This window comes from Lutra lutra, chromosome 16, assembly GCF_902655055.1.
Source record: "Lutra lutra chromosome 16, mLutLut1.2, whole genome shotgun sequence".
Lineage (NCBI taxonomy): Eukaryota > Metazoa > Chordata > Mammalia > Carnivora > Mustelidae > Lutra > Lutra lutra.
In genome coordinates this window covers 23,413,701-23,428,354 of record NC_062293.1, presented here as the reverse complement: position 1 = coordinate 23,428,354, position 14,654 = coordinate 23,413,701, and the positions used below count along the sequence as shown (strand labels likewise).

The window sequence follows — 14,654 nt, the reverse complement described above, 5'->3', positions numbered from 1 at the left end:
AGTTTTCTAACAAAAGAGATACAGAAAAGCAAGATGCAGAAAGTCAAATGTAGCACCCCAAATGTAAAAATGTTAAACATACAGAACATTGCTGTTTATTGCTTATGGCTACTTACATATGCAATAAAACTACATATATAGGCATAATACTCACCTACCTAGAGAGAAGTTACCTCTGGGAGTGGGGGTAGGAAGAGATGGAAATGGACTTCAGTGGTATCTGTGACATTTTATTTCCCAAAAAACATCAGGTGCAGTCTGAAGCAAATGGGGGAAAACTTTAATATATGCTAAATCTGTGTGGTGGGTTATTTTTCTGTATTTCTAAAGTATTTCCTAATTTAAAGTAAAATTTTAAAGTGATTACAAGTGGCCAAATGAACTAAGAGCTACATACTTAAATGATGTTCAAAACTGTATCTCCAAGATCTGGAGAATTAATCTCAGTTAACAAGAGAGCTATCAAAAGCCTCGGTCCTTTGCCACTGACTCACATACAGATTAGAATAAGATCTACTTTACAGTAAGAACAGGCTCATTTATGTAGCAAAGTTCAGAGAAGCTTCATAATTTACTACTCAAGATCACATTTGTCCAGATTGTATTGATGGACACTATCAATTATCCAGAACCAGGAAGTTAAAAAAAGAAAAAGAAAAAAGAGCCTGTTTAAAAGCCAGAATAGATGATACAAAGTCCATACAATAAAGCTCATTCCCTTCACTCAGAAGAGAGTCCATCAAACCCACACTTAGAAATTTCTTTTTAAGGCCACACAAGCTTTTTTCTGGTTACTTAGACCTCTTCAGATCAAGCTCAGTAAGACAGAAGAGGGAATAAATTGCACAATAGGCAGCAACAAAGCACAATAAGCAGCAAGAAGTAATCACCCAACAGTAAGAAAAACAAACAAATATGAAACTAACAAATTATAGTGCCCAGTTTGGGGTAATCTGTGGTTATAGGTATCAATGACAGATATCCAGAATGATGTCCAGTATTTTTAAAAAGAAGAAAAGAAACAAGACTCGATTGTAAGGAACTAGAGTTTAAAAAAATACATTTTTGGAATATTTCCATCCAAATCAGTAAATATTTTTTAAAGTCTAAGTGCCTCAAAGGGTAAGATTCATTTATCTGGAAAATTCACTGTAAAATTCATTGCCGGATGATAGTAGATAAAGCTTAACATATAAAAGCTTCTTATATTGAGGTGTTTCATCATACATACATTTCAAGAAACAACAGAAGATCTAAACAAGTTCAATTTCTTATCACCAATCTTTCAAATTTAATTTCTTAAGACCATGTAGTGATCTAGCAAAATGTGGCACAAATTATTAATTTTACCACTTCTTTAAGTAATAAAAAAACAACCAAAATGACTGCATAGAAAATACTCAAGGGGTGCCTAGGTGGCTCAGTCAGTTAAGCATGGGTTCTTGATTTCCGTTCAAGTCATGATCTTGGGGTCAGGAGATCGACCCCATGTGGGGCTCCACGCTCAGTGCAGAATCTGCTCAAGTTTCTCTCTCGGCACTCCCTCTAACCCTGCACACTTTATACTACCCACTCTCCAATAAACAAATAAATCTTCAAAAAAAAAAAAAAAAAAAAAGAAAGAAAATATGCAAAATTTGGGCAGAAAATTCCATAACACAGAATTGACAACAACATCCATTTAGGTGCCAAGTTTTAGCCTGCCAAACAAACTACTATATCTGTAACTCTCCTCTAAGTGCCAATTTAGTCATCACCAACATGAATATTTTGTTGGCAAAGGCCAGGGGATTGTCTACTATATCCTGACTTCTGGCCTTGAAGGATGAAGTTAATTTTTTTGGCTCAGGTTAAATATTTCCATAAGAGAAAGTCCAATTACTGTATAAACCACAATACACTCATAACAAGGCATTGTAGCCACTTACGTAAACATCTTATCTATTTTTTAACTAATTATCCACAAAGCAAGAGTGTCAGAATTCAAAATAGCTACAAAAATCCATTGCTCTCAAATATCCTGAGGTAAAGGGGGGAGTGCACGGGAGGGGTGACAATGTCCCATTTCTCTAGGCCCAGAGTAGCACTTTTGCAAAACCTGCTGACCTAGACCACACACACTTATGTAAAAGACAACTACTTATAAAGTCAGTGCACACTGACTAATTTCTTCACCTTCCCCAGGAGTCCACACCCCAGACCAGGTTAAAAATCCACTAAGTTTCTAATATGTAACCTGTACAAATACTCTGGGCTTATCATAAAATTTTGCAACTCCAGCAACCAAGCAACTTGTATACTTTGTGTAATATGATTCCAACTGTTAGGAAACTGACCCAATACCAGTTATAAATCTAGATTTCTAGAGATACAATCCTGTCCACATTTTTAGATTTCCACAATAAGATACCTTATAATGCCACAGTTTAGACTTACTGCTCCAAATCATGGATCTCAAAAATATGAATATATGCTTTTTTAGTAATGTTAACTTTTCACCAACCTGAATTCCTTTATTCATCCAAAGGTGGCAATGTGTACAATTAAAAAGTCCAATCATTCTTTAATAAAACCTGTTAGAATTCACTCTTCTACCATCTTTCATTTGTGTTGCCCTCTAGCCTGAAAAGAATTTCTGGAAACAACTGCTTTGAAAAGCTCCTGTTACTAAAAAAGATTTATTTCCTTATACCAAATTAACAATTCCCTGTTCACGTCTAGTACATTACCATGTCCTCCCTCAATGGCCCAAAGCAGCCTTCCACATATTTCTCATCACTTTGGAAAAACAAGGAGAAAAGGGGGAAGGAGAAGCATGTCATTGCCTCTTGCTCTGTCCTAACACTTAAGTAAAACCGTCACTTCCTAATAATCACTTAAAAATCTTTATTGACAATTTTTTTCCTGAAATTTTTCCCTAAATAGATATCTCTCAAAATTATGAACACCAGCAAATGAGGTAAATAAATAAATGATTTTTTTTTTCACATCTTAGTCTTTTCACATAATGCGAACTCATTCATCACAGGTCCTTCTTCCCCAAGGTTTGCCAAGTCACAAGACACACTACTGTTCACAATCCCTCCCATCTGCCCCCTGCCAATATATATCAAACACTCTAGTCACTTGGTTTAAACAAACAGTCTACGAAATAACCCTCTCAAATCCTAATTTAGACTGAAGATACACTCATTCTGATTCATATTCTTAATGGAAAATTTTTAAATCACTTGACTTTCCAAGGGGTAAGTTTTGCCTTGTGATGCAGCCGGACCCTAGGGCCCTCCTGTTTTCACACAAGCACTCCATATATGACAGGATACTTTTTAATTCTACACTTTCAGACATAATTTCAATCTGAGTACTCAGCTTTCAAAGACAACTTCAAACTTTCAATTCATTCAACACTATACGTTTCTTTCATTTTACTGCTATATCCACCCCGTCTTTAAGGTTGAGGCCTACTGGTTTTTCCTCGCTGACTACAGTAGAAAAAGACACAATATATTTACCACTCTTCTCTTTAAAAATAACTACTAAATAGTTCCCATTTTTCATCGGACTTCACATAATACATCATATAACAAGGTATGTCACAAATGTCTATTGTTTGGGACCTTTGTAGGGCATCAGTACTAATAGTCTCCGAAATCAAACAATACTTCAGATAACGTTGGGGGGGGAGCATGATTCACCAAAAACTGCAATGAAGAGTAATGGAATATTTTCAACAGTGGTATGCTAAAACTAGCAGCTTCTTTCAGAGAAGAGGACTGCTAAGCAACCATCGCTGTAACAATAAATCCACCTGCTTCACAGGCAGCAAAGCTAGGAAGAGGGGAGGAAAAGCAGAGATGGGGTCCTCCTTCAGCTTCTTTAGAGGTTAGGAGAGAACAAAGTCACTGCTGCACTGTCACTTGAGGGGAAGGGGGAGGGGGCGGATCATCTTGAAAACCCAGCCCCTGGGCCAGAGCAGGCGGGGAGAACTCAGCAAGGCTGCCTGGGATTAGCATTCTCCTTCTCACCCTCTCCCCCCTTCTAGAATCTCCCCTCCTCGCTAACGCGCGGCGGCCGGAGTCCCAGATGACCGCCCCCTTCCAATGTGTCCTCCGTGGGGCGTAGGGAGAACCAGAGAAAAGAACTGAGTCAGGAGGCTGAGACAAGAGCGTGGACTCCGATGACCCCTCTGGCCTCCTCCTACAGCCTCCAGCCTCGCCCAGAACACTACTAAGCCCGGAAGGGCCGGGGGTCGGGGAGGGGAAGCCCCGCACAGGTGTGCTCGCCGGGGCTGGGGGGATGGGGGGGCCCTCGGGCAGGGCCCGCCAGCTCCCTCGCTGCTCCCCGCAGCGCGGCACGGGCCCCAGCCCAGCAGGGCAGAGCACATCGGCCCGGGCGCCCCGCGGCAGCCCCAGAGGGGCGCGCCGGTCCCCGAGCCGGCCTCGCCAACCCCAGGCCCGCAGCGTCCAGGCCCGCCAGCCCGCCCGCCCTCCGGGCCGGGCCCCCAGCCCAGCCCGCGGCCTAACTGCTTGCCCCGCAGCTCGCCCCCGGCGCCCGAGGGTCGCCGTACCTGGGCGGCGGCCTCCAGCTTGCCCTCGAAGGTGAAGTCCAGCAAGTCAGGCTTGAGGCAAAGGCTGTAGTTGATGGGGGAGACATCGGCAGGCAGCCGCTCGAAGGGCCTCTTCTCCGGCATCGCGGCGAGGCCCAGGCTGTGGAGGCGGCGGCGGCGGCGAGAAGAGCGGCTGAGGAGGAGAAGGAGGAGGGGAGGAGGCGGAGGGCCGAGGAAGAGCAGGCGGCGAGCGAGGGAGGGGGCGGCGGCTGCCAGCCACATCCACCGAGCGCGGGCGACCGCCTGAGGAGAGCGACCAGGGAGCCTGGGGGGGTAGGGGGGCGGGGGCGGGGGAGAGACCCAGCCGGAGCGCTCGGGGCCGGGAGGGAGGCAGTGCGGGCGGGCTGGCTGCCTACGGGGAAGGGGGCGGAGGGGAGGGCAGGGGAGGAGGGCCTGCAGGGAGGGAAGGAGGCGGTGGCGGCGGCAGCTGCGTGCGCGGCCCCGCCGGCCGGGCGCGCCCCCGCCGGGGTGCGCGCGCGCGCCGGGATTAGGGGCGGAGCGGTGAGGGTGCGGCTGGCATGGGGAGAGGGTGCGGGGTCGCGGGCGCGTGCTGGGGGCGGGAGGCGGCTCGCTGCGCTGCACCTGTCAGCGTCACTGGGGAGTGCCGACTCGTGGCGGGCGGGAAGGAACCCAGAAGGGTTTGAGAAACAGAGGGAAGGCGTATGAGGACCCCCTCCAACCCCCAGCAGTATTTGGAAGTTGAAGCTTGTGCAACTGGCGGGTACGAGTCAGGGTAAAATGTTAAAATATCAATTCAGAGCGAAATCCCACATTGGACTTTTACCTCCAGATCAGCAGAAAGCCCTGACTGGAGGCTCTTTGGCAGTAATTATTCCTATTTTAAGTAGCAACTTCAGGAGATGGTTATGAAAGATTTGTCAGAAAACCTTTAATAATCCAGGTTTCTTAAACCAATGCGATCTGAACCTTTGAGGTAGTGATTTCAGAAGTTAGGAAGATTTTTGTTTCCATAATTTAATGTTCAAAATAAGGTACGCTTCACCTTTTTCCCGTTACATCTTTATTTCTGCTTTTTTGAACTAAAAGACCTTTACCAATTATGGCCTCTTTAAACTAGCTGTGGTTCCTTCCGTCAGTGCTGTAGATAACTCAGGAGTTGGGGTTATATACATTTTAACATAAATGTGTTCTAATTATATATAAATATGTATTACATATTTATATTTCTTAAAGTGACAAGGGCAAGAGATTTATCCATAATCCCCGTATTCCTTTATAGACCTTCTCATGTAGAACCTTTGAATTTCCAAAACTCAATGCTGAATGATACGCTGGACCAGCACTGTACAACAGAAATATAATCAAGCCAACCAAGTAACTTTAAATTTTCTAGTACAACATAAAAAAAGGAAACAAGTGAAATTGATACATCATATTTAATGTAACATATCCAAAGTATCATTTCAACATGCAATCAAATGAAAAATAATGAGATTTTTTTTTCCGTACCAAGGCTCTGAAATCCAGTGTGTATTTTTTTTTTTTTTTTTTTTGTATTCCAGTGTGTATTTTACATTCATAGCACATCTCAATTCTGACTAGCCACATTTCTGGTGCTCAGTTGCCATGTGAGACCAGTGGCTGTTGTCTTGGACACTGGGCCTCCCTTCTAGTCCTCTGAATCCTGCATACCTCTTTAGGACACACTGAACAACGGCAATCCTTTCAAACTAAGATGTGAGATGGAGCCTTTTGTTACATGCAGACCACTTTTAGGTCATAGAAATAAGAAGAATTTTAATAATATGTTAATCAAATTAATATTTGAATAATAATGTATTGAGTGCTTACTAGACACTTTTCGTATTTTAATTCATTTAATCCTTTCAACAGCTCTTTTAGGCATATACCATTATTCCCATTTTACAGATGAGAAAACAAGCACACATAGATTCAGTGACTTGCCCAGGATCATACAGCTAATAAATGGCAGAGCTGGCATCAGGACCCAGCCTTTTTTTTTTTTTTTTCCCTCTCCCGAAAAATTTTGCAGCAGCTTCCCTATTTTTCTCTCAGTTTTGTTTTATTCCAGTCCATCTGTATCTCGGCTTCTTTCAGAGTTTTTCTCATTATACAAGCACCCATAAGGCTCCCTCTTGTCTGTTAAAGCGTATTTGATTTATAACCATTTAAGGCACTCCATAAACTGTCCTTAGACTTTTTTTTTTAACCCTTTAACATAGATTGTCCCGTCTTAGAAAGCTAACCTGTTCGCCATTTGGCCCTTACAGTTTGCTCATTTTCTCTTCTCTACCGTTGTCATGCATTATTGCTGGAAAGACCTCCTTATCCTCTTGGATATCCTCCTTATCCCCTTCCTTCAAAACTCACCTTTTCCAGAAAGTCCTCATTGACTAACTCTACTCAGCTCCAATCCTTTCCTGTCGGTTCCCAAGTACTGGTTTTGGCTGATTTATTTGTACTTGTTCTGTAATTATACTTTTTCTAAAAAGATTTTATTTATTCGTTTGACAGAGAGAGAAAGCACAAGCTGGGGAAATAGAAGGCAGAAGGAGAAGGAAAAGCTGGCTCCCTGCTGAGCAGGGAGGGACCTGATCCCAGGACCCTGGGATCATGACCTGAGCTGGAGGGAGACACTTAACCGACTGAGCCACCCGGGTGCCCCCCTGTAATTATACTTTTAATTTGTTTTATATGGATTTCTTTTTATTTTTTTTTATTTTTTTTTAAAGATTTTATTTATTTATTTGTCAGAGAGAGAGAGAGCAAGCACAGGCAGACAGAGTGGCAGGCAGAGGCAGAGGGAGAAGCAGGCTCCCTACAGAACAAGGAGCCCGATGTGGGACTCGATCCCAGGATGCTGGGATCATGACCTGAGCCAAAGGCAGCGGCTTAACCCACTGAGCCACCCAGGCGTCCCTGGATTTCTTTTTAAGACGTACTTCTAATTCCTTTATAACTGTCGGAACAGAGCCCTGATCCAAGTACATCTCAGTTATTGACCCAGCTAACCCACTGACCAAGAAAATATTTTACCCAGTCTGCAGCCTTTTCTTTATGTACAAGGTATCTGTCCCACAGAGAAATTATGTGAACCTAAGACTAGGGGTAACCTTTTTTTTTTTTTTTTAATAAAATCCCAGAAATGGGGGCGCCTGGGTGGCTCAGTGGGTTAGGCTGCTGCCTTCGGCTTGGGTCATGATCCCAGGTCCTGGGTTCGAGCCCCGCATCGGGCTTTCTGCTCAGCGGGGAGCCTGCTTCCTCCTCTCTCTGCCTGCCTCTCTGCCTACTTGTGATTTCTCTCTGTCAAATAAATAAATAAAAATCTTAAAAAAATAAAAAAAAAATAAAATCCCAGAAATGGTTTAAAAAACAAAAAGAAAACCTAGAGGCAGCTGCCTGATTCAGTCAGTAGAGCATGCAACTCTCAATCTCAGGGTTGTGAGTTCAAACCCTGCATTGGTCAAGGAGCCTACTTTAAAAAAAAACAAAAACAAATAACAATCACAAAGGCCATAGACTTCATAACAGCAGTAGATGTCCCCCTGCTGAGGAAAAAAGGAACTTACTTGGCCCTATCCCTAGTCCCATGACCAGGACTTTCCAATGCAGCAAGTCAGGAATGGACCCAGACCTACTACCTATAGATTTGGATTGGGGAACTGAAGGTTGTAGGTACAGTTCTCAAAAAGAAGACTGGCTAGCGATCAGATATGCTCCAGGAAGTCTTTTCTGGAATAACTGAAATGAAAAACACAGGTCTCTTGGAAATTCATTTCCCTCCATGATGCTTCAAAAGGAGGTGGGGGTGCAGTGTACACCCCCACTGGATGGCACAGTCATTTAAGGACTGGCTCAGGTCATGATCTCAGGGTCATGAGATCGAGCCCCAAGTCAGCTTAAGAGTCCCCTTGAGAGACTCTCCCTCCGCCCCTCTCCTATGTGCGCATGCATGTGTTCTCTCTCTCTCTCTCTCTCAAATAAGTAAGTCTTTAAAATAAAAAAGGAGGGCACCTGGGTGGCTCAGCAGGTTAAAGCCTCTGCCTTCGGCTCCGGTCATGATCCCAGGGTTCTGGAATCGAGCCCAGCATCGGGCTCTCTGCTTAGCAGGGAGACTGCTCCCCCCGCCACCCGCCTGCCTCTCTGCCTACTTGTGATCTCTATCTGGCAAATAAATAAATAAAATCTTTTAAAAATAAAATAAAAAGGGAATGGGGGGGATTGAGTAATGTCTCAAGGTCATTAGTCTTTTTTTTTTTTTAAGATTTTATTTATTTATTTGAGAGAGAGACAGTGAGAGAGAACATGAGCAAGGAGAAGGTCAGAGAGAGAAGCAGATTCCCCGTGGAGCTGGGAGCCCGATGCGGGACTCGATCCCGGGACTCCAGGATCATGACCTGAGCCGAAGGCAGTCGTCCAACGAACTGAGCCACCCAGGCGTCCCTCAAGGTCATTAGTCTTACTTCTAACAGATTTCTAGGCTTCTCTGTTTCACGAAGCCCTTGAAAATCTAAATTCAAAATCCTATGCAAAACGTATACTTCAATAAAAAGTTAAGAAAGTAAAAACTAATTAAAGTCATTCTAGGGTCACCTGGCTGGCTCAATCAGTAGAGCATGTGACTCTTGATCTCAGGGTCGTGAGTTGGAGCCCCACGTTGGGTATAGAGATTACTTAAATAAAGAAATCTTAAAAAAATAAAGTCTTTCTAATCTTAGGTACTTTTGTTTTTAGGTTTTAGGCACTAACTAGTCTCAAAGTCTGAGGACACAGTCCCAATCTTACCACTAACTTTATCTATGGCCTAGAACAAATCTTATAATTTCCTTTCTGTGCTTTCCCCATTTGTAAATCAGTTAAGTGCATAGTGCACACTTTCCTCAAAAAAATTATGTGACCTGTGGTTCAGGAATTTCTAAAAGAAGGCTTTCATGTTCTTAGTGTCAGAATGGACTTCATAGCAGGAGTGCTAGATAAAGAGTTGGAGTAAAGGATATGTAGAACAAATGTAAATCGTTGAAAGAGATGTTTTGAAGCAAAGAGAATATAAAGGAATTGGGACAGGAAGCCAAAATATTCATGGGGGAGGGAAACACATCCTGGCTGTGGAACATTGAAAAGGGAAGAGAAAGATGTGGACGAATTTGGGAGACCATTACAAAACCCGCCATATTAGATCAAAACTAAGCATAGCTGTTAATATATAGCCTCCCTGACTTAGAAATTATGGCCTTCAATGTCAATTTCAAGCATGGAAATTATAACTGTAATTTCACTAATGTGAGTCTTACCTGCTGATGATAGTGAGGGGGTTCTGAAAACCAGGGACACAGAAAGCTAGAAAGCAATCCATAGGAGGCTGATGCCATGAGATCCCAGCTTTGACTCTTTGTAACTTAAAATGGCTATTGGAATGACTGTTGGAAAAGTGGGGAGTAGATGGAATGTTGCCTGCCTCTCCTGTGTTTTCCACGAAGGGAAAGCAGATTAATTCCATATGTTTTAAAATGTATACTATATTTTAAAAAACTGAATATGATACTGATGGATACTATATATAAAAGGTGATGTGTGTGTGTGTGTGTGTGTGTGTGTGTGTCTGCATATGGATCTAAATACAGCTGACTTTTTTTTTCCTCAAGATTTTATTTATTTACTTGAGAGAGAGAGAGAGAGAACATGAGAGAGGAGAGGTCAGCAGGAGAAGCAGACTCCCTGCTGAGCAGGGAGCACGATGTGGGACTTGATCCTGATACTCCAGGATCACGCCCCGAGCTGAAGGCAGTCACTCAACCAACTGAGCCACCCAGGTGCCCCTAAATACAGCTGACTCTTGAACAATGCAGGGACTGAGCCACAGACTCCTGTGAGTTACAAATCTGCATGTAATTTTCAACTCCCCCCAAACTTAACTACTAATAGCTTACCATTGACTGGAAGCCTTACTGATACCAAAGTCGATCAACATGTATTTTGCCTGTTGTGTATATTACATACTACAGTTTTACACTAAAGCTAGAGAAAAGGAAATGTTAAGAAAACCATAAGGAAAAGGAAATATACTTACAGTACTGTATTTATCGGGAAAAAAAAATCCATGTATAAGTGTACCAACACAGTTCAAACCTGTGTTGTTCAAGGGTCAACGATACACATAAGTGTCGGTAGCAATAGGACATTATGTCCATCCAAATGTGGCCAAAAAAAAAAAAAAAAGGTCCTCAGAGTCAGAAAGAGTTCTATTTCTCTTGGTATCTTTCCATCAGGAAGTTGAAAAAGTCATACATTTCCACCTACCTTACTTCTTTCCTAGCTCCGCCCACCCCCCTCCCCTACTTCTACTTCCTTTTCCCCAAGCCCTACTCCAGGATTAGTTACCAGTCCCAAATGACTGACAGCTACATGACTAAACCCAAGCCCTCTGTTGGCGGTCTTCGGTCTTCGTATTGCGATGAGCTTCTCTGGCGGTGTACTCTTAGGAAGGGTTAGCCACCAGTCCGGCAGGATTATGAGTTTGTGAAACCGACACCCTCTGCCGCAGGCAAGAATGCATATGTCTGGGACTGAGGATGCGTGGGTCTCTGGAATGCTGCAACAACATTTCTCATGGAATCCCAAGTCTTTAAAGGTTGGAGTGTTCTGGAGCTGGCACACCAGAATTGATTTAGCAATGTTGTTGCCTTGACTGCACATCTAGAAAAGTAAGTGAGGGCTCACGTTGAACGAGACCGGCGGAGTAGCCAAGAGGATTAGAAGTCTGAGCAGCCTGGCATCAGTCAGCCTCAGTTTCTCCAGCCTTGGCTCTAATTCTGTTTGCTTTTCAAATCCCTGACAAAAACCATGGACGTCAGGCTTCATCCTCACTCAATACCTGATGCCATGCCCACCAAAGAGATTAATAATCTCAACCTCTGTCTTTCCCTAGATTAAGGGGAAGAGACCCAAGACATTAAGACCTGCCAATCTGGGGGAATCACATCCTGTAGAGTGAGATTTTATGAGAGCGATTTGCTTTGGAGTTTCAGCCACATATCTTAAATGAGTGAGGATAAAAAAAATCTGCTGCTGCCAGCCTTCCTACAGAATTTGCATAGGAACCAAGATTAATAAACTCTTAAGAAGTATAGGGAGAGCTAGAAATTGGCTTGTGGCCTGCTTATGCACAGAACTGAACTGAAAGTTATCTTGTCCCCAATAAACGAGGAACAGCAGAGAGACTGTAAGGCGTGTATCTAAGCCTCTTCCATTTTCAGATATTCTGTATTTTCTGGGAAAATAGTCTCAGCATGGAGACTAGCCTTTGGGGATATGGTGCCTTTTTTTTTTTTCCTCCCCAAATAAAATCTATATGGTGACATTTCTGTATTGTGGATTGACTCAGGAAGAAGCTAAAGAGACACAAAGCAATTCAAACTGCTCATATTCTTTCATCCTGGGAAGCCATACCGGCGGATTTCTAGATATGATCTATTTTAGCTCAAAGTGCGATCACACTGTATAAAATATACATTCACTGAGAATGAGACATAGCAGATACCCTAGGGACCTGACATCAGGAATTAGGGCAGGCCAAAAAGAAAAAAAAAAAAAAAAAAAGACAAAACTCTTTAGGCAACAAGGCACAATTCAAACATTCAAGAAAGATTTCTATTTGTCCTGTCCTGAACGTGCATTAACTATGACATAGAGACCACAATTTTAGGAACTCTGCAGCAGGAAGCCCTGAACTCTTGCTGTGCCCTCTCCTGATGTGTCTTAGTGACAAGAGATGCCAAAACAAGACATCTTTGTTTAGCCCTGTGTACTTTTGCTAAAGTGATTGATGACTGTCTTACGTCAATTTAAGAGGACATCACTATATGGAGGGGCGGTAACAGGATCAAAGGAAATGAGAATGTGCAGGGCAGGAAAACAAGTCACTACCTCACAGAAAGACTGTTCTTACTGTCTGAGGCGGTAAATCACTTTAATTTATAAGTCCCTTTTGGGGTGCCTGGGTGGCTCAGTGGGTTAAGCCTCTGCCTTCAGCTCAGGTCATGATCTCAGGGTCCTGGGATCGAGCCCCGTGTTGGGCTCTCTGCTCAGTGGGGAGCCTGCTTCCCCCTCTCTCTCTGCCTGCCTCTCTGCCTACTTGTGATCTCTCTGTCAAATAAGTAAATAAAATCTTTTTTAAAAATTTATAAGCCCCTTTTAATTTTTTCCAGGATTTAGAATACTGTGGGTTCTAGCCAGGCCAGATTCAGATTTGAAGTTTACAAATTAGTTGTCCTGAAAGCAGGCACAAGTTTCATTCTCCTAAACAAGGAAATAAAATGGTAAAATCTTTAAGACTTTTGTTTTCCATAGCTTCTCCCCATTCATGGTAAAGGGACAGAGAAACTTAGTAAACCAGGTTACGAACACTAGTAATTGACCTTAAATTTCAAGGATAGGCAAATTAAGTTGGAGATGAGTTCCTTTCTGCTCTGTTCTTCTTCTTCTTTTTTTTAATTATTGGTAGAGGGGGCTTCAAATAAAAGAGGTTCAGAAACTGGCACAGGACAGAGAGAGGTGCAGTAATATTTTCCCAAGGTTACCTGCAAAGCCGTGATTTTAAAGCCACAACGAGAAGCATTTCTGACTGTCGGTCCTGTCTCCTTGCCAAATATCCTCGCCATCACGGGTAACTGTCAGAGGACAAGTGTTGAAATATTAGGGAGATCACAGGTCCTAGATTTTATAGGACTGTCCTGATTTCACATATTCTCTACTGTTGTTATAGCCATGTAACTGTCCTAGAAATTCCAATATTCTGGCATTGGAGTTTAAAGAAAAAGAAAGAATTGTGTGTCTGGGAATCAAGGAGAAGAGGGCACCTGAGAGCTGGTGTCAAGGCCGGGTGACAGGAAGGAGACAGAAAGATCTGATTGCTAGAATAACGAGGTAGCTCAAATGACGGTAACAGAATCCTGTGCTGTCAAGCATCACCTGAGGCTGAAAAGAATGCTTTCTCCATGAGCGTTTATTTTAATTAATTAATTAATTAATTAAGATGAGGATTTTCAATGTTTTTTTCAAGATTTTATTTCTTTATTTGAAAGACACACAGCAAGAGAGGGAACACAAGCAGGGGGAGTGGGAGAGGGAGAAGAAGCCTCCTTGAGGAGCAGGGAGCCTAATGCAGCGGAACTCCGTCCCAGGATCTTGGGAGCATGACTTGAGCTCCCAGGATCTTGGGATCATGACTTGAGCTGGAGGCGGCCACTTAACCAACTGAGCCACCCAAGCATCCCTCCAAAAGTGTTTAAAGATTTTTTTTTAATTTATTTATTTGACAGATCACAAGTAGGCAGAGAGAGAGGAGGAAGCAGGCTCCCTGCTGAGCAGACAGCCAGATGTGGGGCTCGATCCAAGGACCCTGGGATCATGATCTGAGCCGAAGGCAGAGGCTTTAACCCACTGAGCCACCCAGGCGCCCCAAGTGTTTGAAACAGACTCAGCAATGTTGCTGTTTTCCCCCCACCTCTGGAGTACTAGTACTCCAGCCTCCATCAGAAGCAGGCTTCCACCTTGGAGCATAATATATGAGACCTCTCAGACACAGAACTAGTCTTATAAACCAAAACAGTGTGAAAGGGGTGGGGGAATAACTTCCTTAGAAAAAGATATTTTCATGCAGCAATTTTGAAGTCTTCAAATCGCTTTACAAAGTCAGGTCTGTTCATTCCTCACTCGGAAAAGCAAACCTAGCAAATGAGTTCTCTGGTTTTGCACATCCATAGGGTTAATCCTAGGCTCTCAGCCCCTACTCAAACAAACCGTACAGCCCCAATAGCAAATACAGGCTGTATTTAGTACAACTGGTTCATTACCGCTTTAAATAATTGGAAAGACATTTAAATGCTTTTCGCAGTATTTTTCAGTGTGACAGAGAGAGTAGAGATCCAGGAGCACAAGAAAGATTCAGTTCTCCTTTTCCCACAACTACTAACCTTGGAATTCCATGTAGGAACCCTGAAGACACATTAGCCCCAGCCAGGTTGGGTATCTTGTTCTGCAGAGCAGTAGCGTTCCCTGGGGCTAGGGT

At 43.2% G+C, this 14,654-nt stretch overlaps 1 protein-coding gene across 2 annotated transcripts in view; it reads right to left on the bottom strand.

Moving 5' to 3' along the window:
• The window catches only part of NPEPPS (aminopeptidase puromycin sensitive), an 89,958-nt gene extending 79,986 nt beyond the window's left edge, over positions 1–9,972 (bottom strand). The window contains exon 1 of one of the 2 annotated variants that reach the window (XM_047707896.1): positions 9,880–9,972. In XM_047707896.1, coding sequence (XP_047563852.1) covers positions 9,880–9,957 — 78 coding nt within the window. In that variant the 5' untranslated portion in view covers positions 9,958–9,972. Of the gene's footprint in view, positions 1–4,567; positions 4,951–9,879 lie in introns of those variants that run through there. The other variant, XM_047707895.1, reaches the window with a different exon arrangement.
• Between the last annotated feature and the right edge of the window lie 4,682 nt (positions 9,973–14,654).